The sequence below is a fragment of the Gopherus evgoodei genome, chromosome 2, assembly GCF_007399415.2.
Source record: "Gopherus evgoodei ecotype Sinaloan lineage chromosome 2, rGopEvg1_v1.p, whole genome shotgun sequence".
In the NCBI taxonomy this organism is placed as follows: Eukaryota; Metazoa; Chordata; order Testudines; family Testudinidae; genus Gopherus; species Gopherus evgoodei.
In genome coordinates, this window is record NC_044323.1 from 39,180,025 (window position 1) to 39,204,345 (window position 24,321).

Sequence of the window (24,321 nt, forward strand, 5' to 3'; positions counted from 1 at the left end):
TTAACCTTTAAGAAAACTTAATATACTACTATAGTGTTCAAAATAATTCTGCATTTAAGATGTTTATACTATACAAACTGAACCAGAATCTCTTTCTAGGCAGTGAAATTGCTGAAGCCAGGGGGCACTTTGGTGTATAGTACATGTACAATTACACTGTCTGAAAATGAGGAGCAGGTCGCCTGGGCCCTGGAAACTTTTCCCTGCCTCCAGCTTCAATCACAGGTAGGAATAGTTTCAGTTTACTACATGCAACTCAGTATGCAAGTTTTAGCACTGGAATTTTAAGCAATATGGTGAAGAATTCTGTTTTAGGATGCTACTCTGGGAACAGTGAAAAAATGGTGTATGTGATTTCATAAAACATATTTCCCTGATTGCAGGCATTTTTAGCTGCTGCAGATCTGAACAGCATGTGGATGTTTTGTTTTTTTTTGTATCGGTTTGATCTGTGTCATTACAATAATGGCCGTGCCATGACACTTAAAATACACTTTTCTGTTGTGTGGTAAGATATTTCTCAGAAGAATACAATAAAAGAAATGTAAATCCACTAAGTAGGAAATACTGAAACTCCTGGTATGTAACATCCATAGATAGAAGTGGACTTGCTAGTAAAAGTATTTGAGGAACAGGAAAGTCTTGTCACCGGTAAGCGAGAACACAGTGTTGACCAAGGAAAATGGTCTTTCATGAGGTCTTCTGTTAGCATTCTAGATGTTTGTATGTTGCTGCAGCACTGTTCTTTGTAACACCTAGCCAATTTCACCTTAGGTAACATGAGAGGCTGAGGGCGATAGACACATGGCGATTTTCATAGTGAATCACGACATGTCTAATTGCAATTCACTGAAGGGAGATTAAATGGCTTTACATTCATACTCCCACCATTGTATTGCGGTGGTTTCAAGTATCTGTATACCAGTCAGTCATTGAAAACAGAGAGAGATCACAGATAGTTCAAGACAAGCTAGCATTTTCCTTGTAGCTCTTGTTCTTAATGCATATTTATATTTGTTGTTCTTTTATTTTGGTACCTTGCAGAAAGGGCAAAATAAATTTAATTAATGCTATCAAAATAGCTATAACAGGGGTAGGCAACCTATGGCACGGGTACCAAAGGCAGCATGCGAGCTGATTTTCAGTGGCACTCACACTATCTGGGTCCTGGCCATCAGTTCGAGGGGCTCTGCATTTTAATTTAATTTTAAATGAAGCTGCTTAAACATTTTAAACCTTCTTTACTTTACATACAACAATACACCTCTACCCTGGTATAACGCGACCTGATATAACACAAATTGGGATATAACACAGTAAAGCAGTGCTCCGAGGCGGGGGCTGCACAATCCGGCGTATCAAAGCAAGTTCGATATAGCACTGTTTCACCTATAACGTGGTAAGATTTTTTTTGGCTCCTGAGAATGGCATTATATTGGGGTAGAGGTGTAGTTTAGTTATATATTATAGACTCATAGAAAAAGACCTTCTAAAACATTAAAATGTATTACTGGCAAGCGAAACCTTAAATTAGAGTGAATAAATGAAGACTCGGCACTTGTGAAAGGTTGCTGACTCCTGAGCTATAAGAATCATGTTAAAGATGGAAGAAAACGTAAAAAACGGCTGGTGGGGTGGGGGGAAGAATTCAAAGATGGTTGTTAATACTGTATATGCAAGTTACCCTTGCACAGCAGTGGTTCTCAACCTAATTACCGTTGTGGGCTGCATATATGGCCCACAATGTGTTGTGGGCTGCATCCAATACTACCTGTATGGCCCTGAGAATGTCACAGGGGCTGCAAGTGAAAACCACGATTATTTAAAGGCATTGTCATTCTGTCAGATATGCACAGAATCATGTCAGCTGAAATAGTTCTGTTACAATATCTAGTTCATTTCAGAGCCAATATTTGCAGATAGTAGGGGTATGAAAATAAGTGTGATCTTTGAATGCAGCTAGTCTAAGATACTTCTCTCACTGTTTATACTAGTACTTTGAGAGATTTTATCATCAGACCAGCTGTAGTTCTGTTCTTCTAGGCTTCCACTTAGGCAGGGTGTTAAGGGGATTGATGGTTAATTTTACTAGATTAACAATTGGTTGAGGAAAAGTCAATTTGACTTTTGGTTTAGCATGTAAATATTGTAAATGTGCACTTAGTTAATGTGCCAAGATCAAGTAATTGGTCCATCTTTTAACTGAAATTTTTAAAAAAGAGTTTGGGATGGGGTATGACCATAAGAGTGTTGTGTTTAGCAGTAGGAGAAAATAAAAGATATACTATCCAACATTTAACAGAGCTGGGGCTTGTGCTGAAGATTATCATATGCCCATGTTTCCTCTATTGCCTGTTGATATGAATACAGTTGTCTTTGCCATCCACTTCCTGGGAGTTTCCAGGTTATACCTACCATATCCAAAATGAAATGCTTTGTTTACTAGCAGAAAAAAAAATCCTGATAAATTATAAAGCAAAATTCTCATTGAAGTAAATGGCAAATTTGCATTGACTTCAGTATTGTTGGGATTTCACTCATGAAGTTGAACAACTTTGACTCACTGTGATTTCCCATGGAGCTATATATGTAGCAGGCACATACTGTGTTTAAATACTTGATATTTCAGCTGAATGACGAACAGTTTTATCTAATTCTGGTACCAGCTGATCTAGAGTTGGGATTACATTTCTGCCACTTTAAGACTAAATGTGCTACCTTCTTGTACCTGTTGTATAGTGTATAGATTTTTTTTTGTCACCACCTGTATTATGTGTATGAAGTACTGGTCTTTTGGGTCTAATTTTTCAGATTAGGGAGTGACATTAAACGGTGCATTCCCACGATAGTTCCATAGACATTTAATGATTTCTTGTAAATAGATCTCCAGTAGCATTAGCTAAGATGCTCTTTCCTTTTCCTTATGAAACAGATACAACAGAACAAACTCCAGCAGCTAGCAGCAGCTTGGTTTTGGCTCATATAGAAATTGTATAATAAATATACCAAAGATGTTCAATTAAAATTATTCTACCAGTATGTTACACTGCATCCTTCTAGACATAATTTCTTGTTGAGTTCATATTTTAATGTGCATTTTTAATTAATCAAAACAACAGTAATTGCAGACTAATGTAAATAAACTGTGTTACTTTCTCACTTAAAAAAGGAACCACATATTGGAGGAGAAGGCATGATGGGAGCTGGATTGTCACTTGATCAGCTGAAGCTGCTGCAAAGGTTTGATCCATCCAGTGTGACTTCACGTGAAATGGATATTAACTCTTTGCAGGATTCCAGGGAAGACGACCTGATCTTGCTGGCAAATAAAGACTGTATAGGATTTTTTATTGCAAAATTTATTAAATTGAACAGCAAATAGACATTTAGCAACACAATCCGAAAAAACACCTTTTGAGTTAAGAATGGTCCAACTGTTAACTGCGTCTTCTCATGCATTGTTGTCAAGCTAACAGGCTGATGACATGATTTCTATAGCAGCCGTAAAATCTCCTAGCTGTTTTACTGAGACAGAGCCACAGATTTGGAACAAGAAAGTCACAGTTGCAGGAGTGTGGATTCATTTTTATGTCTCCATTAGCTTTTGTATTTATAGTAGGTCCATGGTGGAAGGAAAGGTAAATGGATTCAGATTACTGGTTGTTGACTTAGTGTACAGTATTGCACATTTAGATTACTGCTTGTTTTCTGTTTTAACTTGTTGGTTTAATGTGTACGGTATTGCATAGGAACAGGTTTTGCTATGGGAATTTAAATGTTATAAAACGCAAAAAAATCCATATTAAGTACACTGAAAAATAAAAGTCAAATTTTGTAAAGAATGATAGTTTCTATAGTGATGTGAAATAGTTGCATTTCACAAAGAGCTGTTTTATAAATTAATAATTATAACATCTCATCTTCTTTATCTTACTATAAGCAAGATTCTCTGTTCATATTATAGACACACAATACAATAGGCTTTGTAGCATGTATTTTACAGCAGCATATGTATACTGCCCCTCTCCCTTCAGGGAATGAAAGATACAGTGCTTCAAGGTCAAATTTGCCATTTGTAAGCCTGGAGCAGTCCAGACACAGCACTGCTGGACTGATTGACTAGGGACAGTTTTAAAGTCCAATATCACTTGCACCATGAGGGCTACAGTCTAATAATATATGCCATTGGGATAGTGACTATCTCAGCTTTTTCATGGCACAGAGTATCACATTCCTGTCTCTACCTGGCAGATTGTGACATCTAATCCTATAATTACAGAATCATAGAAATATAGGGCTGGAAGGAACCTCACGGTCATCAAGCGCAGGTCCCTGCACTGAGGCAGAACCAGTTAAACCTTAACCATTCTTGATAGGTGTTTGTCCAACCTGTTCTTAAAAACCTCCAATGACAGGACTTCATAACATGCCTTGAAAGCCGGTTTCAGTATTTAACTAGCTTTATAGCTATTAGGGAAAATCTTCCTCGTCCCACTGCGTCTCCATGGTCACGGAAAGTACAAGAACAATTGAACACCATCCTCTTTATAACAACCCTTCACATATTTTAAGACTGTTACCAGGTTCCCCCCTGACCCAGTCTTCAAGACTAAATAGGCTCTGTTTTTTTTTTTTAAAGCTTTCCTCACAGGTCAGCTTCTAAACTAGTGGTCCTCAAACTTTTCAGGGTCTTGACCTTACCCCGTCCCGTCCCCCTGGCACTGGGAGCATGGCTGCAACTTGCCAGGGGTGCACAGGGGTAAGGGGCTGTAGCTAGGGACAGGGCTAGGAGTGGAGTCCTGGCCAGGGGTCAAGGCTGGGGCTGGTGGTCAGGTGCGAAGCCTTTTCTGAATTGGGGGTGGAACTGGGTAGCACTGTCTCACTGCCCATTGAGGTTGACCTGGTCCCTGCCAGGCTCTCCCCGCCCTGAATGTTCCTCCATGTGCCCCACAGTTTGGGAACCAGCACACTAAACCTTTTATTGTTGTTGCTTGTGTTTGGACTTTCTCCAATTTATCCATGTCTTTCCTAATGTTTGTCACCCACAACTGGACACAGGACTCCACTGAAGGCTGACTACTATGGATTAGCGCAGGACTGTTATCTTCCAGATACGTTAATGTTAATACACACCAGAATATTATCCTTTTTCACAACTGCACCACATTGTTGGTTCATATTCAGTTTGTGAGCCACTATAATCCCCAACTCCTTTTCAGCAGGACTACCACCAACCCAATTATCCTCATTTTTCTCTTCCTTAAGTGAAGTACTTTGATTTCTGACCAATTCTACAAAGTAATTTTGAATTCTAATCCTTTCCTCCAAAGTGCCTGGAACATCTTCCTATCTTGGTGTCATCCGCAACTTTTGTAAGCATACACTGTACTCCAAGTCATCAGTGATATCCTGGTAACTTGCTACTTCCTCTCCCCCTCTCCTTTGAAACATTAATGTGGTGGTTAATATATCACAAACTGCTACAGAGACAGTGCTTAGTGCCATCTGAAAAAATCCACCTTGCAAGTGGCTTAAACACTAACTATCAGGAGACATTGGGTCCGAATTGAGAAGGGAATTAAAAAAGGTGGCAATGAGAACAGTTAACTTTAATAAACCTGTAAAAATGTATACTAAACCTGAATGCCTCCAGGTGTTTGGTGTACGTAGACAGTGTTAGGGCTTGTGTAGGAATGAAAAAGGTGGGTGCAGTTCAAATAACCTACAGTCAGGGATTGATGAAGGAATTTTTTCCTTGTTTTTGACTGACAACTTTTGTTTAAAACTATTACTTACATAAAGTGTGAGTATTGAAGTAAAACTATATTTGGTTTGAGTGAACAGCATGAATGGTATTTCCTTCTGTAAAAGTAAAATAGTTTGAGTTCACTTCAGTGTTTCCTGCCTGAGATGCTACTGCTTGGTTTGCAATTAAAACAACCTAGTACATGTTATATAATTTTGTTACTCAAATGTCACTGTGGTTTGTTCTTAAATTTAGCTTCTGCTTTTAGCCAAGGTTGTTTATAGTATATGTTTATCATCTCATACATCATCTGTAAGCGATAGCCATTCCTCACAGGGGGAAGGAATCAGTTTGAAAGCTCTTCTTTACTTAAATGACTACCTCGAGGATTAACCATAACTAGCCGAACCAATGCTTTGATTTAGCCTTAAGTACACTAGGTGCAAAGTCTTCTGTGAAGTCCTGTTACTTAAAATGTGTTAGCTAGCAAACACATTTTAAAAATAGAACCTGGTTTCCTATCCTAGACATGGCCACACTGACTACTTAGTAATGGGATTTATTAGCTGCCAGTTGCACTGTATGTCAATGCTAGTAAAAGACACCATCCTTTTTTGAGGGGCATGCCTGGAATTAAATCCTGTAAAGGTCAATTATGACACTGTGGTCTGTATTCTAACACATGTACATTGAGAAGAGTAGGGAACTTCTTAGCTGCTGCTTTCAATTTGCACTAATAGCAGGAGTTGTGCAAGAGCAAATTTGAAAAAGTCAACAGTGTTGAATTGTGTCAGGCCTGTTGTGATCTTTCCTACATGGATTTAAAAAAAAAAAATCACAAACCTCTGTTCTAAAGCAGAGATCAGACTGCTGAAGCTGATCTCAACTGACCTATATCTGAAGAGTTCTCAGGAAGAAACAAACCTTTTTTTGTAACTAAATTATAAACCCCAACTTCAGTTGTTTCCACTGCCACCCCACCATGTAATGACAAGGGCAAAATTTCTTTACTGCTTATATCCATCTACAAGTTGTTTCTGACCCAAAGGGATTAGTGAAAATTGTAGGCCATTTTCCCTTCCGCTTTGAACATTGAGCTTCTGATCCCCCAGCAGTCATACACCTGGATTGCCTCTCCCAGCTGCTCTGACACAGCATTATTCCTTTAGAGTGTCTCTTTGCATTGTAAGAGAAAAATAATCTACCTTTTCTGCTGTGTGGGGATGTGGGATGGATGAATGTGATCAGTTGACTCAACCAGAACTTTTTTCCTTAAGTTTTCTATACTGAAGTTGTATTAAAAGCAACTCTGAATTTTTTGTAAGCATTATCAAGCCCTTTAAAACAGCCTGAATAATCAAACAAACAACAAAATAGTGTTGTTTAAATGAAGTTTTTTTAAAAAAAAAATACTAAATTTTTTTTGGCTGACGTTTAAAAAAAGTGAACAGTTGAATGATGCTGGTTTAGTATTTTTGTCATGAAAAATGAGTGCTAAGCGTTGAGTTACACTACTGTAACTTTCTGCTTTGTTGCAAAAGACAGTAAGGGGACATTTAGGCTCAAAATTATATTGGATATTTGTTTTTCCTTTCCAGTATTACTAGACCAAGAATGAGAGAGGGAGAGAATATAAATGTATATAATATGCTCCCTTTTAATCAATCACTCTCTGTATGGTGACAGGTTGGCCTGGTTATAGTAGGTTTCACTTTCTAGTGCTTATGCACTACCTACTGCAGAATGTTAAAATCCCAAATGAAGATGTTGAACACTGAATGAAAAAGGATTCTTGCTACAAAACCTAGATCATGTGTCTAAACTACCTGACCATATCCCTTTAAAAGCAACAAAGTCTCAAAAGCAGTTTTACCTGTTTGTAGAAATGCTTACAGGTAAGCGGGGGGGGACGGACCTTACAACAGTACCAACTCTAGAGATTTATCTTCATCAATGTAAAGGTAAGTACCTAAAGGATCATAAAGGTTGATGTAATTTGTTAAATTTCAGGACTTAATCTGATTTATGAAAATAATTTGTCACAATGGTTAGCATCTTTTCTCATTAATAACATTAAGTACTCTGCTTATTTCAGCACATTATTTCGGCTCTTTATTTCTAAGTACTTTTGTTGTTTTGTTAACATTAAACATTCTATGTCAGTGGTGGGCAACCTGTGGCCCATCAGGGCAATCTGCTGGTGGGCTGCAAGACTACACTGACCGTCCGCAGGCATGGCCGCCCGCAGCTCCCAGCGGCCGCGGTTTACGCTCATGGGCTGCAGGTTGCCCACCACTGTTCTATGTTATATATTGAGACTTCTCGAACAACTGTTAAAAAATGACAGCTTTTCTAACCTTCATTAAATAATTTAGCACCAAATTTGGTTTCATATTATTATAATTTGTTGAAAGATTATACACACACATTTATATCCAGGTGTGATCAGATTATTATTTAAAGGAACAAAATTTTGATCAGATATTACACCTTGTGTAACCCATTGGCTTTTTAAAGATTTATTTGCTGCCTAGGAACACACCATTAGAATGCTGTATTAGAAAGAAATAGTGACCTTATGTGCCTATGCAATCCAGTTCTTATATAAAAATTGGAAGGTAACTTAAAAGAGGCATTCTGGGAATTTGTGAGAATCAAAGCAATATTAGTATTAAGAATATTCACAAGAAAATGGCATATGCATATTACATCCACCTAATTGTGAGGGAATGAAACATTTTGTGAAAGATGTGAGATATACAGGCAGAATGTATAATAGAAGAATGTTATTTTACATTGTAAAAAGCAACTTCTCCGTTCCTTACCTACCTTGATAGAGCTGCTTACCATGTGCTTTACTCCTGAGAGGAGGGAATGGAACAGAGTAAAGTGAAGATTGTAAAAGATTCAGAGGAATATGGAAATGGGTATCTGGGAAATAATCCAGACAATCTGAATTACTGGGGGCTCAGACCACAATCAGGAATGGTAAAAAGATACCTGAGAACTTACAGAAAAGGGAAAACTAAAGGATGTTGCTTCTTTAAAGATGCAAAAACATGATGATTAATATTAAGCAATAAAAAATTATGTTAACAGAAAATGCATTACGGTGAAATCAGATTATCTACTGATTTAAAATTTGGCTAATGAGCAGGAGTGGCATGTTCTGAAAGCCAGTTTCAGTTACTAACAAACCAGCAAAGCTTAGAAATGATTAGCAGCAAAATCCATACTGTCCCACAGCTGTTCAACAGGGTGACATTCACGTCTGATGAGCAGGACTGGGGAAGACTTGACGCCACATGGTTTGTAAATGAGTAGCCACAACGGAAGGGGAGGGAAGAGGTTACAACTGCTCTGCACTTTGACCCGGGGGAGGGGATTTAACCTCCTCATGCTCCACCTACAAAAAAGCAAAATACTCCTCTGGTTGTGTGGGAAAAAATTAGCTTCTCCCACAGCATTTTGCAAATTTTTCTATATCTCATGGTGTAAACCACTGCCCCAGTTTGTTTTGATTAAATAGGGCCAAATCAAGAAGTTAAACTGAGTAGTTACATATTACAATTTAATGAACATAAACATTAAAAAAAACACAAAAACTTCTTCCCCACTTCCAAACTCCAGAGAAAATACTGTATATGAATCTGTTAAAACTCCAGGATGAAGTATGTCACTTGTGTGACATACTTGTGTGTTGTTGTTTTACAGTCTTTTCCTGGATAATGATTAGTCAGTTGATTGATGGGCTGCAAATTGATTTTTCCCTCCTGTCATTCTCCACCCCGACCCCATCCTGATGCTAGCTTCCTGCATACACGTATTTACTCTCTTACACACTGTCCTGTATGCACAGAATACCCTCTCTGATCTGATCGGTATGACCACTACTCATTCCACCTTCAAATCGCTCCTCAAGAGTGCCTTTTTCCCTGGTGTTTACAAGAAACTGAACAACTGATAGTGGTTAGATTGAACTGGGCTGTTGGCTAGCATTGATGTGTATTAATTTAAAAAAGACATACAAAAAGGTATATAATAAAATGTGCATATACATTGTATATATTCAATTGTATCCCTCTCCCTTCACCCCTTCCTATGCTGATTGTCCTGAGGGCAAAAAAAATACAGAACTAGCAAGATACATCTCTCTCTCCTGAGCAGGTTGCTTCATGTTTTATCATGCTACCATCCCTTGATCTTTTTAGTTTGGCAGGGTAGGGCGGCTGCCTCTTACTGTGGGTTTGTGCAGGGCCGATACACGACAGCCCCGATGCAGATTGGGACCTCTGGCACTATCATAATATAAATAAATATTACCAAACTTTCCAAGCAGCTAACCACTGAGGGAAAAGTACGTCACTACAGCAGCCTTTCATATGTCCTCCAGTTGAAGTATTTTAAAACATGCTAGTCAACACTTCTAAGTGCCAAATGCTTTTCAACAAGAGAGCAGATAAAGCAGCTTATATTGCAAAACGTATACTGACAAAGCTGTACTACAACCAGTTTCTCACTTTAATTGGGGAAGAAATGTCATGTGTAGAATTGTAAGAAAATGAAATTGCTAGTTCAAGGAATGCAGTTTAAGTGCTGGTACATGCTCAACAGGCAATAATGTTCAACACAAAGCAGGATATTGTCATTGACCTGGGTTAGGGCACATGCTTTCCTTTGTGAAAAGAGAATGCATGTTCCGTGAACCAAAAAATACTCCATTTATCCCATGCCAGGATTCCATTTATGTTCTTGGTTTACAGTGGACATCCATATAAAGAGATGAACTGGCAAAGTTTCCATTTATAGCTGCTTAGAGATTTCAAATGCTGCATAGCTTTCCCTAAGAAATATTTTGAGGACAGAAAAAAACCTACATGGAATGAAAGTAAAAATAAAAGGCTAGGTTTTGACTGCCAAGGGTGGAGCCACAGGTAGTTTCTGTGAAGGAACTAACTGACATAATGGTTGGAGTAGGTTAGAGAATTACCATTCACAGCTCAGTAACTTCAAGCTGGTAAAACAGCTAGAGTAGGAGTGTAGAGGGCAAGGAGATATAACAAGCTCTTTCAGTTAAAAAATCATCTGAAACATTTCAAATAGCGAATATACTTACAACATGGGTTCCCACTGCTGAACTGATACAGGGCAAGAGACCCCAACATGTAAATATACAGCAACCATTTGTACAAATCCAATTAGTAGGGTAACAGGTCTACAAACTATCTTCATTTTGCTAGAAAAGTAGTTGAAGTGTATACAAATGCTTAGAACGGGTGGTCAACCTGTGGCTCCGGAGCCACATGCGGCTCTTCAGAAGTTAATATGCGGCTCCTTGTATAGGCACCGACTTCGGGGCTGGAGCTACAGGCAGCAACTTTCCAATGTGCCGGGGGGGTGCTCCCTGCTCAACCCCTGGCTCTGCCACAGGCCCAACCCCCACTCCACCTCTTCCCACCCTCTCCCCTAAGCCTGCAGTGCTCTCGCTCCTCCCCCCAGAGCCTTCTGCATGCCACAAAACAGCTGATCAGGAAGGGAGTGGGAGGCACTGATCCGCGAGGCTGCCAGTGGGTGGGAGGCACAGGGGGTGGGGGAGCTAATGGGGGCACTGCTGACTTATTACTGTGGCTCTTTGGCAATGCACATTGCTAAATTCTGTCTCCTTCTCAGGCTCAGGTTGGCCACCCTGGCTTAGAACTTTGTTTCTAGAAAGAGACTATTACTGTCCCTTCCCCCAGCACACGTATTCAGTCAAACGCTGTTGTTGGCTGCCTGTGAGTGAGAACAATGGGAGTTATGATCAGATACCCAATAGGAAAATTTCACCCTATATTTATTTTAAAAAAACATATTCCAAAGCCTTTTTTAGAGAAAAAATATTTCCCAAAGGGTGGAAACAATTATCTAAACCCTGGCATATAGGAATGGAATTTTTTTAAAAAGAATCTCATGTATTTCTTACACATTTCACTATAATGATATAAAATACTTAGGCAGGCAATTCAAATATTCACTTTTTTGTAAGAAAATATATAAACTATTAAAACATGCACAGTTATAAATGAGTACGACCCCAATTGTATTCTGTATTCTTTATATAATCTGTGCTACTTACAAGCACAGGGAGTGTTTGATTCTTAAAACTACTAAAATCATTACCTGTGACACAGAACAGAATTTAATCTAGGAAGGGGCATGGGATCTGAAGCCAAAAAGTAATACATTGTGTCCCACTTAACAGTAAAACAGGTACTCGGTGCACAACATAGTGAGTTGCCAATCCATTTGATTTCAACACGTTTCTCTAGTGAGTTCAGAACAGATGGAACCTTTGGTTATAACAGTCCTTTTTCTTGGCTCTTACTGGCAGACAAGCTTTTAGTTGAAGGACGAGCACAGACCTGGCTGCAAAGTAGGACTATGGAGTAAGTGGCAAGAGGAGAAAAAAGTGGAGAAGCTACAAAAAAATTTATTTTCCAACAAAATAACTCTCCACAAGCTGTGTAAACTTTTCTTACTAAAACAAATACTCTAAAACACAAAGATTTTACATTTCCAGTGAAACACTTACAGTAACATTTGCCCGTGTTTTTACTCTCCTGGAGTCTCAACAAACAGCCAGCAGATTTATGCTTTCCCAATTACATGTAGCAGTAAACTGCCTCATGTTCCCTGACTGCAATTCAGATTCTGAAAATAACAGATAGAATAAAGAAACTGACTGGTTGGAATTTTGAGTAATCGCTTATTTCCTTCACTAGATCTGCACCCCCTCTCCTTATGATGTATGCTCCACCATTCTGACATTAAGACATAAAATAGAGTGTGTCCATTACAATTTGTGTGAAGTGTGTAGAACAATTTATAGTGCTAGGTTAGTTATCAATTTAAAATGCAAATTTATAAGTTTGCAAGGAGCATAAAATATAGGAATCAAACCTTTTATCTCAAGTGTTCACACATTCATATTTACAGTAGAACAAGCTTTCAGCTACAGGAGAAAAAAATGTCTAGATTGAACACTTACAAATTTCCTGAATGAGGCTAGTTACAGTTGCCAGTAATTCAAAAAGCAAATCTGCTGACTTGGCATTAGGACTCTAAAACAGTGTGGTCAAACTTATACAGTAAGAAGGTGTCTGCAGAAATAACATTTATAAACTGTATATACAGTACACAGTACCAGTACATAGAAAATAGAGTTTGACTTTATGATTCCCTGTGTGTAAGGCAAGACTGACTTCTGTCCCCAAATGGAGTCCACTAGAGGTACAAGCAACAGATAGTGGCTCTTAAATCAATATGCAAATCAAATGCATACAAATTAAAAATCAAAACATGAGTTTCAGTTTTGCATGTGCTGATTCTGGCTTGCTGAATACACGGGAGGTTATTAAACATCAACTGTACCTTGTTTTAAAACACTAACACCACCTTGATGGCAATAGATATTGTTCAAGTGGCTGCTACCAAAAACAGCTTGAAAAAAGCCGAGTACAACACGAGGAGTTCTGCAGTTGTACTATGCCAATTTATAGAGCACTAATCAAAAAAATAAGTGTATGAATATTCTATTCCATGCTATTGCTATGCAAGCAACAGCAATACAAATCAGCATACAGAAGGATACCATATGTTCTGCAATGAAGAACCCAAAGATATTTTCAAGGGGCGTTGTTATACAAGACTTCAAAGAAACACAAAACTGCCAGAGGCCAAAGTTACTAGCGGATGTATACATCCCTGTTCCAGTCTCCTGTGTCATTGCGTTTTCTAGACATCATTTCCCCATCCTTGTCACAATATTGGTCCCTTGATTTATGACGGCTGCGTTGTTTGTTGCATTCGTTGTGGTCCTGCTCTCGGTCCCTTTCCTTTGAGCGATGCCTTGATTCCCTATGTCTGTGATCACTGCTCCCATGTGACTCGTCTCTATGACTGTGATCCCTGTGAGAATCATTGTGGTCACCATGCTCATGTGAGTACTCTTCCTTTGGTTCTATGTAAGCTGAATCTCTGCTGTCTTGGGTTTCTGAGTCAAACGTTTCTTGCCTAGACAGGCCTCGGCTAACACCACTGCGATGGTTATGGTGGTGTGCTGAGGAAGATGAACGATGTGGAAATTTCTTCATGGGTTCAATCCGTGCTTCCTCTTCAACCTGTGAGCCAGTTCGTTCTGGGGCTGAATGGTCATTCCTCTGATTTCCTTGAGAGCCCTGGTTAGTGTCACAATAGACAGTAAGTTTACAATCATGGGCACATATTTAAAGACATTTCCTTAATACAAATTAAGCTAAAAACAATAACAGCAGTAATTTACATACAAGACAATGCTCTGTGAATCTAATCCAGAAATTGTTAGAATTAAACTTATACTGAAAATATTGTATCGTAATACAAGTGAGCCCTTCCACCCCAAGCAGGATGCGGGCAACAGTCAGTTTGCTCGGTGGTAGGTCCATGGCTTGTGCAACATCTTTACTTTGAACATTCCAGTCAGCAACAACTGCAGTCACACTCCAGATCAACATGAAGGATGCAGGAGCAGAACTGGGAATTCAGAAGAGCTAGAGAGGATACGGCAGCTTCAGAGAGGGTAGGGATCATTAGAGGGTATTTATTCAGAACCTCTTTGAGGACAGGTATCACTGGAGACAGTCTTTAAAACACAGCTGGGTGAATGCTGAAGGGGTGGAGATAGCAGTAGAAGGCCAAGATTTTGGCCTCTGGTTTTATTTTAAGAATTAAGCTATGGCTTGACCTGGTATCGCTCATACTTGTATTATAATACCGATAATATCATTGCCCCTCTGGTTTTTTGGGTAATAATTCAATTTCTCTCACTGTGATAAGACACTTGGACTTTGACCTTATAGTTAAATGATTATTGCCAAGGAAAATGGAGGGACAATGATGATATCACAAACAATTTCCTAACATATTGCTACTACCTAAAGATTGAAGTAAGAATTATCAAGTACAATCAGTCTTCATCAACACAGTGTTTGAAATCACTGCAAAATGAACAATTGTGATTATTTAGCTCAGTTTTGGGGTTCCATTACATTTACCTGCATTTGTCTCAGAACAACAGCCAAATGATTGCTGAGATTTAATTTCAGAATTAAGAAAGAAAGAGTGTCCTGCCAAAAGGCACAGTCCTGACCGCCTTTGGCAGGAACTTCAACATGAAGCTTTCACTGCTGGTACAAAGTTAAATCAAACTAGTAGTTCAAAGCCTTTGCCAAATTACATTGGAAGTTATATCGCTTGTGTTGTTCAGATTCATGAGTTTCTAACATTATGTCTCTGTCAACACAAGACTCTAGGCTCTACTGTGGAAGTCTTTTGTTTCTGTTTTGGTCATTATTTAGCTGATGCTGGCATTCTGGGAGGGGAGTGTATTAAATATGAATGTGAATAGTTAGTACTATTCACCAAAGTGGGGGGAAAGAAATGCCCAGAGTTGGTTTCTGAATAAAACATACATATTTATTATGCTCTGTTAGAATAAATTAAAATGTAAAGAAAATAGTCTCAATTAATGATCTGCTTTAAATTTATGAAAAAAATTAAAATTTGTCACAAGGATGGATTTTAAAGCACACAAAACAAGAACAGTTATATGGGATATTTTAATTCCCAAATGGTCAAAATGTCAACTACGCTCAGTTACAGAATTTTGACCAGTAAAATCCAAAGAGAGCAGTTTGCTGTGATTTAAGAGCAAGTGCAAAACTGCTAGTTGCTCTGAAGAAAAGAATGTTTTATGAATTCAGATCCAGTTGTTCTTCTTCGAGTGCTTGCTCATATCCATTCCAGTTAGGTGTGCGCGCGCGACGTGCACGTTTGTCGGAGATTTTTACCCTAGCAACACTCGGTGGGCCGGCAGGGCGCCCCCCTGGAGTGGCGCCGCTATGGTGCCGGATATATACCCCTGCCGACCCCTCCGTTCCTTCTTACCTCCCATGTCGGTCGTTGGAACAGTGGAGCGCAGCTTAGCTGATCTCCACCTCCCTAGCGATTTGCTCGTTTCTATTGTATTTGTGTACATAGTTCGATTTCTATCAGTATAGTTAGTGTTTAGTTATTAGTTCTATAGTAGTTATTGTAGATAGTTAAGAGGGATCTGGGGCTAGCCCCTTTTCCCTCCCTCGGTACCGGGGCCCATGCCCGGTTCACCAGGGTTCAAACCGTGCTCGGCCTGTCATAGGCCAATGCCTACAGGAGACCCTCACGACTCCTGTCGTAAGTGCCTGGGTGAATCCCATCTGACGGACAAGTGCCGCATCTGTAAGGCGTTCAAGCCCCAGACTAAAAAAGAGCGGGACATTCGCCTAAAACAACTGCTGATGGAGGCAGCGTTGACTCCCCAGTCCTCGGCACCGTCAGCGACACTGGGAACAAGTGCCTCCTCGGCACCAGAGCACACTCCAACAGTGAAGACTCCTCGACATCAGCCATCACCGGCCCAAGCTTCTACCCGGCACCGTTCGCTCTCACCACGGAGCAAGAAGCACAAGCCTCCTGCGGCTGCTATATCTACACCGCAGTCTGAGCGCTTAGCCAAGTCGGACCGCCTGGCACTGTGAACTGCCACGGCACCGACATCCTCTGCACCATTGATTCTGGCCTCGCAGGAGCCGTCAAGTCCGGTGCTCACCAGCTCCCTGACACGCGCCGTGGTTGAGCTTATCGTGCCCTCCACTCCGGAGACGTTCTCCATGGCACGGGACTTGATTGCCTTGATGGAGCCTGAGCTGCCTCAGCCCCCGGCGCCACCGGTGCGGGTTCCTCAGTCCATAGGCAAGCTGGCCCTCATGAGACCTTTTTCGCCCGGTACCACGGAACGTCGCCAGTCCCGATCCAGGTCCCACAGGCATTCCCAGTCCCGCCATCGATCCCAGTCCCACGGCCACTCGCAATCCTGGTACTGTTCCCCATTGAGGTATCGGTCGTACTCACGGCACCGCTCGAGGTCCCGGTCGCCGTCCAGATACTACCGGCACCGCTCCAGATCTCGGCACCACTCGTGGCACCGGACTTCTTGCAGCCGATCTCGGCACGGCAATTCCAGGCACCGGTCGACCTCCCGGCACCGCGCTGGTCGCAGGTCCCGGTCCCACTCCCGGCACTGTCACGACTCTCGGTACCATTCCCTGGCACCATGTAGGGATGGTTCGAGTGGACGCAGAGACCTACATCAAATGGTCCCCGCTCCCCCGTGGCCGTCTCGTCATCCGTCGATCTCCTCCTATGGAGACACTGCATCATACGGGGATTCGGATAACTACCAGGGACCTCATCAGTGGCCCTTTTGGACACCTTGGGCCTACCACCAAACCCAAGGTGATCCGCATATACCATCACGCTCCGGCCCTTCTGAACATCGGGCGCCAGAGACCACAGTGAGCAGACCTCCCCCAGCGGGTACGGAGGAATCTCCAACACACGTGCCAGACCCACAAGATCCGCTGCCTCAGGACATCCCCCAAGACCAGGAGTCGATCCAAGACCCGCTGGTTCCCGGGGTTTCATCCTCTTCCTCCCCAGATGAAGCGGTGGCAGGGACGTCTACATCTGGACCACTCCCAATCGACCTCAGGTCACACCAGGACCCTCTGCGCTGCATCGCCCTCAATATCAACTTGCCTGTAGAGGAAGTTCCTGAGGTGGACGACCCGGTTGTCAGTATACTGTTGGCAGAGGCACCAACCAGGGTGGCCCTCCCCTTCATCCACTCGATACAGGCTAGAGCGGATACCATCTGGCAATCCCCGGCATCCATACCGCCCACAGCCAGAGGGGTTGAACGTAAATACATGGTGCCCTCCAAAGGGTACGAGTACCTGTATATACACCCCCCTCCTTGTTCATTGGTTGTTTAATCCGTCAATGAATGGGAACGCCATGGCCAGCAAGCCCCTGCTCCTAAATCAAGGGAGGCCAGGCGAATGGATTTGTTGGGGAGAAAGATCTATTCCGCGGGAGGCCTCCAACTCAGGGTAGCGAGCCAGCAAGCCCTCCTGAGTAGGTACAGCTATAACACCTGGGAGGCAGTGGGGAAGTTTGTAGAGCTCGTCCCGCAGGACTCCTGCCAAGAATTCACAGCTCTCCTGGAGGAAGGGAAAAAAGTTGTGCGGACCTCCCTCCAGGCCTCGCTGGATGCCGCTGATTCGGCAGCTAGAACCGTCGCCTCTGGGATTGCATGCGGTGTATATCGTGGCTGCAAGTGTCAGGCCTGCCACCTGAGCTCCAGTACACTATACAGGACCTACCCTTTGATGGCCAGGGCCTCTTCTCCCAGAAGACGGATCCTCGGCTACGGAGTCTGAAGGACAATCGCGTAATTATGCGTTCGCTCGGGAATGCATACGCCGCAGACTCAAAGACAATCTTTCTGGTCGCAACCTCAGCGCCCCTACCCCCCGCCTCAACCAAGGCAAGACTTCACCAGAAGGCAAGGTCGTACCTCTCGCAGATGACAGTCTGGACCTCAGGGAGGTAACAATTCCGGTCTCACCAAGCAACCGGCGAGACCGAAGCCAAACTTTTGAGGTTGCGCCCGAGAGCACTGTACCAATGACCCCCCAGGATCCTTTTCAGTTCGCCAACCGCCTTGCTGCATTCCTCCCTGCGTGGTCCCAGCTAACATCGGACCGTTGGGTCCTCCGCACGGTGGAGTCTGGCTACCACCTTCAGTTTATTTCAACCCTACTTCCCCACCCTCCCTCCTCGTCCCTCTTCAGGGACCCCTCTCACGAGCAACTCCTTCTGCAGGAGGTTTTGAGGCTCCTTGCGATGGGAGCTACAGAGGAGGTTCCGGAGGAATTAAGGGGTAAGGGGTTCTATTCCAGATATTTCCTAATTCCCAAGGCAAAAGGGGGCCTCCGGCCTATCCTGGACCTACGAGGACTGAACAAATTCATGAGAAAGTTCAAGTTCCGCATGGTGTCCCTGGAGACCATCATCCCTTCCCTGGATCCCGGAGATTGGTACGCTGCTGTCGACATGAAGGACGCATATTTCCACATCGTGATTTACCCTCCCCACAGAAGGTACCTATGCTTTGTGGTAAATCGACAACATTACCAATTTGCGGCCCTCCCCTTTGGCCTCTCTTCAGCCCCTCGGGTATTCACGAAGTGTATGGCGGTAGTTGCCGCCTCCCTCCGCCGTCATCAAATACACATCTTCCCATACCCCAATGACTGGCTTATTCGAGGGACCTCCGAGGCTCAGGTCACCACTCATGTAAACGTCATCAAGGGCCTATTCATCCATCTAGGCCTGATTATCAATCTGGAAAAATCCATTCTGCTACCTACGCAGAGGATAGAATTCATAGGGGCCATGCTGGACTCCAATCTTGCAACGGCCAGCTTGCCCCCACAGCGGTTTCAGACTATAGTCTCGCTTATACAGCAACTAAAAAGCTTCCCAACAACTTCTGTCCGCACCTGCCTCGGCCTCCTCAGTCACACGGCTGCGTGCACCTTCGTTACAAAGCACGCGAGACTGTGCATGCGTCCTCTCCAGACTTGGCTAGCCTCAGTCTATCGTCCACGCAGGGATGCCATAGACATGATGATCACAGTTCCATCAAGCGTTCTGGGCTCCCTCGACTGGGGCTGACGCCCTCCCTGGTGTGTGCTGGTTGTCCGTTCCATCCGCCGCAGCCCTCGGTGTCTCTGACAATAGATGCTTCCTCTCTCGGCTGGGATGCTCGCTTAGGGCGCCTTCGCACCCAGGGTCTTTGGTCCTTTCAGCAGCTGGCGCTTCACATCAATGTCCGCGAACTGAGAGCGGTCCGACTGGCGTGCCAGACCTTCCAGCATCACCTACAGGGCCGTTGTGTTGCAGTTTTCAGACAACACAACGGCCATGTATTACATAAACAAGCAGGGAGCGACGTGATCTTCCCCCCTTTGTCAAGAGGCGATGCAACTGTGGGACTTCTGCATAGCTCACTCGATAGACCTGGTAGCCTCTTTTCTCCCGGGAGTCCGGAACTCTCTCGCGGATCACCTGAGCAGGTCCTTCCTGTCCCATGAGTGGTCCATCCATCCGGACATCCTCCTTTCAGTATTCCGGAAGTGGGGCTTTCCCCAGATAGACCTCTTTGCCTCCTGAGAGAACAGGAAATGCCAGGCGTTCTGCTCCCTGCAGGGTCGCTCCCCTCTCGGATGCGTTCCTAATTCCCTGGGAAGGTCGTCTACTTTATGCCTTTCCACCCTTTCCCCTAGTCCACAGAGTCCTGTTCAAGCTCCGCAGGGCCAGGGCCAGGCTAATCCTGATCGCTCCGGCGTGGCCGAGGCAGCACTGGTACACCATGCTGCTTGACCTATCTCTAGCGGACCCGATACCTCAGCCACTCTACCTGGACCTGATAACACAGGACTTCAGCAGACTTCACCACCCGGACCTACAGTCCCTCCACCTGACAGCATGGCTGCTGTCTGGCTAACCCAATCCGAATTGCGCTGTTCCACCCCGGTGCAACAGGTCCTCCTGGGAAGCAGAAAGCCTTCCACGTGGGCGACATATCTCGCCAAGTGGAAGCGCTTCTCCCATTGGTGCGCCCAGCATAACCTTACTCCCGAAGATGTATCGGTCCCCATTATCTTGGACTACTTATGGGACCTCAAGGAGCAGGGCCTGGTGCTCTCTTCAATAAGGGTGCACCTGGCCGCGATTTCCACCTTCCATCCTGGGGAATCTGGCAGTTCGATCTTCTCTCACCCTATAGTTTCCAGGTTCCTTAAGGGCTTGGAGCGACTCTACCCTCCGGTTAAGCGCCCTTCCCCTACCTGGGATCTCAGCCTTGTATTAGCTAGGCTCACGGGCCCTCCCTTTGAGCCGTTAGCCACATGCTCGCTGCTGTACCTGTCCTGGAAGACGGCCTTCCTCGTCGCTATCACATCAGCCAGATGAATATTGGAGCTTCGTGCTTTGATGGTAGACCCCCTGTATACGATCTTCCACAAGGACAAGGTACAGCTGTGGCCGCACCCGGCTTTCCTTCCCAAGGTGGTCTCTGCCTTCCACATTAATCAAGACATTTTTCTACCAGTCTTCTTCCCGAAGCCGCACACATCGCGCCGGGAACAACAACTACATACTCTGGATGTCCGCCGGGCCCTCGCCTTTTACATTCAGAAGACCAAACCTTTCAAACGCTCGCCTCAGCTATTTGTAGCGGTCGTGGAGCGCATGAAAGGCATGCCTATCTCTTCCCAGAGGCTCTCATCCTGGGTGATGTCCTGTATCCGGACATGCTACGACTTGGCCCGCGTTCCGACTGGCCATCTCACCACCCACTCTACTCGGGCTCAGGCCTCATCTGCTGCTTTCCTGGCCCATGTTCCCATTCAGGAAATATGTCGCGCAGCTACCTGGTCTTCCGTCCATACGTTTGCATCCCACTATGCACTGGTCGAGCAGTCTAGAGACGATGCCGCCTTTGGCTCAGCAATCTTACATTCCGCAACGTCTCGCTCCGACCCCACCGCCTAGGTAAGGCTTGGGAATCCCCTAACTGGAATGGATATGAGCAAGCACTCGAAGAAGAAAAGATGGTTACTCACCTTTGTAACTGTTGTTCTTCGAGATGTGTTGCTCATATCCATTCCACACCCGCCCTCCTTCCCCACTGTCGGAGTAGCTGGCAAGAAGGAACTGAGGAGCGGAGGGGCTGGCAGGGGTATATATCCGGCACCATAGCAGCGCCACTCCAGGGGGCGCCCTGCGGGCCCACCGAGTGTTGCTAGGGTAAAAATCTCCGACGAACGTGCACGCAACGCGCGCACACCTAACTGGAATGGATATGAGCAACACATCTCGAAGAACAACAGTTACAAAGGTGGGTAACCATCTTGTCTGCTTTGACCGGAAACAAAGGGCTATGCAAATTATACTTTCCCCGTCCTCCAACTTCAGAAATTTTTAGTGAAAAAAACAAAATCTAATAGAAGCTATAGGCACCTCCCTGGCGAGAATTGCCCCCTAATATTACAGATGGACTGAGGAAGCAGCATTTGGATCCAGATTAACATTTAGGTTAAATTTTGTCGAGGAGGATTTGGGTTTGGTTTCAGGAATGCTGAAGTTTTATGAACTGTTCTAAGAAGAGTTCTGTCCAAAAATATGGAAATATTATGAGATCAGCTCTTTCCAGAGATTTCAGGCTGAAATCTTTCAGTTCTTGTGAGATTTTACTGCATCAAAACAAGAAAGGGAAGACAGGCCCTCCTAGTTTTGTATCCTAACAGTGGGTTCAGTGCAAGTTCACTCCATTCCTAAACTTTGAAGAAGCTCAGATTTGAGGTTCCAGATTTGACCCACGTCTGTTTAAAATATATCTTCATATGATGAAGCAGAAGGAAGTTAAGGTTCTAGATTTTAAACGGGACCACCTTTGCTCAGCATTTCAGGATTAATAAACTGCCAAAACCGTGAAAGCGTAAAAGACAGTTTTACAGTGTTCAGAAAGGTAAAATTAATAACCCACTATGGTCCTTGAACAGTGTGGTTAAAAATCAATATACACTAACATAGGTTGGTAGAACATATAAATATCTATTCAAGGGCATAAAAAGGCTTGAGCAATACTATATCTATAAAATTGTATCTAGCACACTACATAACCCTGCTGGCTAACTTCAGTACCTAGACTGGTCTTCCAGCACACAGTTAGTTCAGAGCAGTTTTTTCAGCCCTGGCAACAAAGGCAGGAGCTAGCTGGGGCATACACTCTCTTTTTCCAGGATGTTCTGTGAAGAGAGACATATCCTACAGACTGCACTAAAGTGATTTTCCTTGCAGGGAAGAGCCTGCCAAGTCTGCAATTCCACAGGAAAATCTCTATTAAAATAAAGCCTTCACTGCAGGGAAAATATTTGCAAGATACACAAAAAACAAACAAACACTTCAGCAGTTGATATTTTTAATGCAGGGACCATTCTTTCTAAGGCCTTATCTACACAGGCACTTTATAGTGCTGAAACTTTCTTTGCTCAGGGGTGTGAAAAAAAACCCCTGTGAGCGCTGCAAGTTTCAGCACTGTAAAATGGCAGTGTAGACAGTGCACCAGCGCTGGGAGCCGCTCCTCTCCTGGAGGTGGTTTTATTACACTGCTAGGAGAACTCTCTCCCAGCACTGGAGCCATGACTACACAGCCACATTAAAGAGCTGCCGTGGCAGCACTTTAATGTCAGCTGTGTAGCCAGACCCAGGGAAATGTCAGTCATAGGGATGGACTCAAAAATGAAGGAGCTGATCATAAGTAAATCTTAGTCTGAAATTGGGGATGGAACAATTGGCTATTTTAGTTGAGGCAAACGTGACCCTAATCCTCTCCATGATCTCAGCAGATCCAATGTGGTTGCAAAGATACAGGACATCAGGATGTCACTTATCATTCATACAGCAGAAGCATCCGAAGTCCCCAACCAAAATCAGAGCCCTATTGTGCTCAGTACAATAGGCAGAAAGAGTTACGAATTAGGCAAGGCAGACAAAGGGTGGGAGTGGAAACAGAGATGAAGTGACTTCTTAAGGTCACACAGTGGGTCAGTGACAGAGCTGGGAACACTATCCATGTCTCCTCATAACACCAACAGAGCTTGGTCGTTGGCAGGTAGGACTGAACCTAGAACCTTTGGAGCTAAATGCATGAGCCTCTACTGGATCAGCTAAAAGCCATATAGCTATTAGCTAAGGCTCTAGAGAAGACTCATTAATCCTTCTCTCTGAGTGATCTCCGGGCCACTAGAGGGGACAGGACACCACACCCAGAAGGTGTGTGGGTTACATCCTGATTCCCCATCCAATGCCCCATTGGCTAGCAACACTGCATCTCAAATTCCCACTTGCATAATATGCTAGCATATAAATAGGGTACGATGAGGGAAGTGTGTGATCTGAGGGCCAGTGGATAAGGGAGCTATGGAGGGGCCACTTCATCCTCATGACTGCAGTAGTGTAGTGGCTATGAAGTGACTCCATTACCACTCCATTGCCTGTGGAGGTGGACGGATGGATTCCTCCCCAGTTTGTCGCTGTGGAACTCTCTCACCCACAGCCCAGTCACTCAGGCAGGGCTCTGGGATATTAGTCACTTTGAAAGTTACCAAAGGCAGTAACATGCATGGCATTACTGTTAATCCTGTTGTATAACTATGACTGAATCACATATGACGAGTTATAAAAATACTGGTGGCTGGTAAGTATGTTACTGCAGGAATGGTTGTTCTGGGCATGAGGAAATTCCACTTCCCATCACTATGCATTTCCAGCCAGGCCCGTTCACCCTTTACAATCCAAAGATGTCTTGCACGTCAGCAAGTAAGGAAACAAATGCTAGTGTGAATACAATGAAAATCACAAGAAAAGCATCTGTCTTCAAGTATTTACATTATGAAAGTGCAGAGCTTTTCTGCTCTATCAACTTACAGCTCCCAGTTAAGCACATTTAGCAACTTCGGTTACCAAAATTCACACTGTGTGCCCTCGCAGGTCTCCCTCCCTTTGCAGAAATGAATGGGCGTAAGAGAAAAGAGAGAGAGGAGAGGAAA

The 24,321-nt window shown here is 43.6% G+C and overlaps 2 protein-coding genes across 12 annotated transcripts in view; one reads left to right on the forward strand and one right to left on the reverse strand.

Moving 5' to 3' along the window:
• NSUN6 (NOP2/Sun RNA methyltransferase 6) overlaps nucleotides 1-4,345 on the forward strand; it is a 41,677-nt gene extending 37,332 nt beyond the window's left edge. For 4 of the 6 annotated variants that reach the window (XM_030550422.1, XM_030550423.1, XM_030550424.1 and 1 more), the window contains exons 12-13: nucleotides 100-225; nucleotides 3,170-4,344. In XM_030550422.1, coding sequence (XP_030406282.1) covers nucleotides 100-225; nucleotides 3,170-3,382 — 339 coding nt within the window. In that variant the 3' untranslated portion in view covers nucleotides 3,383-4,344. Of the gene's footprint in view, nucleotides 1-99; nucleotides 226-3,169 lie in introns of all 6 variants that reach the window. The other 2 variants (XM_030550427.1, XM_030550426.1) reach the window with 2 other exon arrangements.
• A 7,318-nt stretch (nucleotides 4,346-11,663) lies between these two features.
• CACNB2 (calcium voltage-gated channel auxiliary subunit beta 2) overlaps nucleotides 11,664-24,321 on the reverse strand; it is a 441,977-nt gene continuing 429,319 nt past the window's right edge. For all 6 annotated transcript variants that reach the window (XM_030550417.1, XM_030550415.1, XM_030550418.1 and 3 more), the window contains one exon: nucleotides 11,664-13,962. In XM_030550417.1, coding sequence (XP_030406277.1) covers nucleotides 13,471-13,962 — 492 coding nt within the window. In that variant the 3' untranslated portion in view covers nucleotides 11,664-13,470. The remainder of the gene's footprint in view (nucleotides 13,963-24,321) is intronic.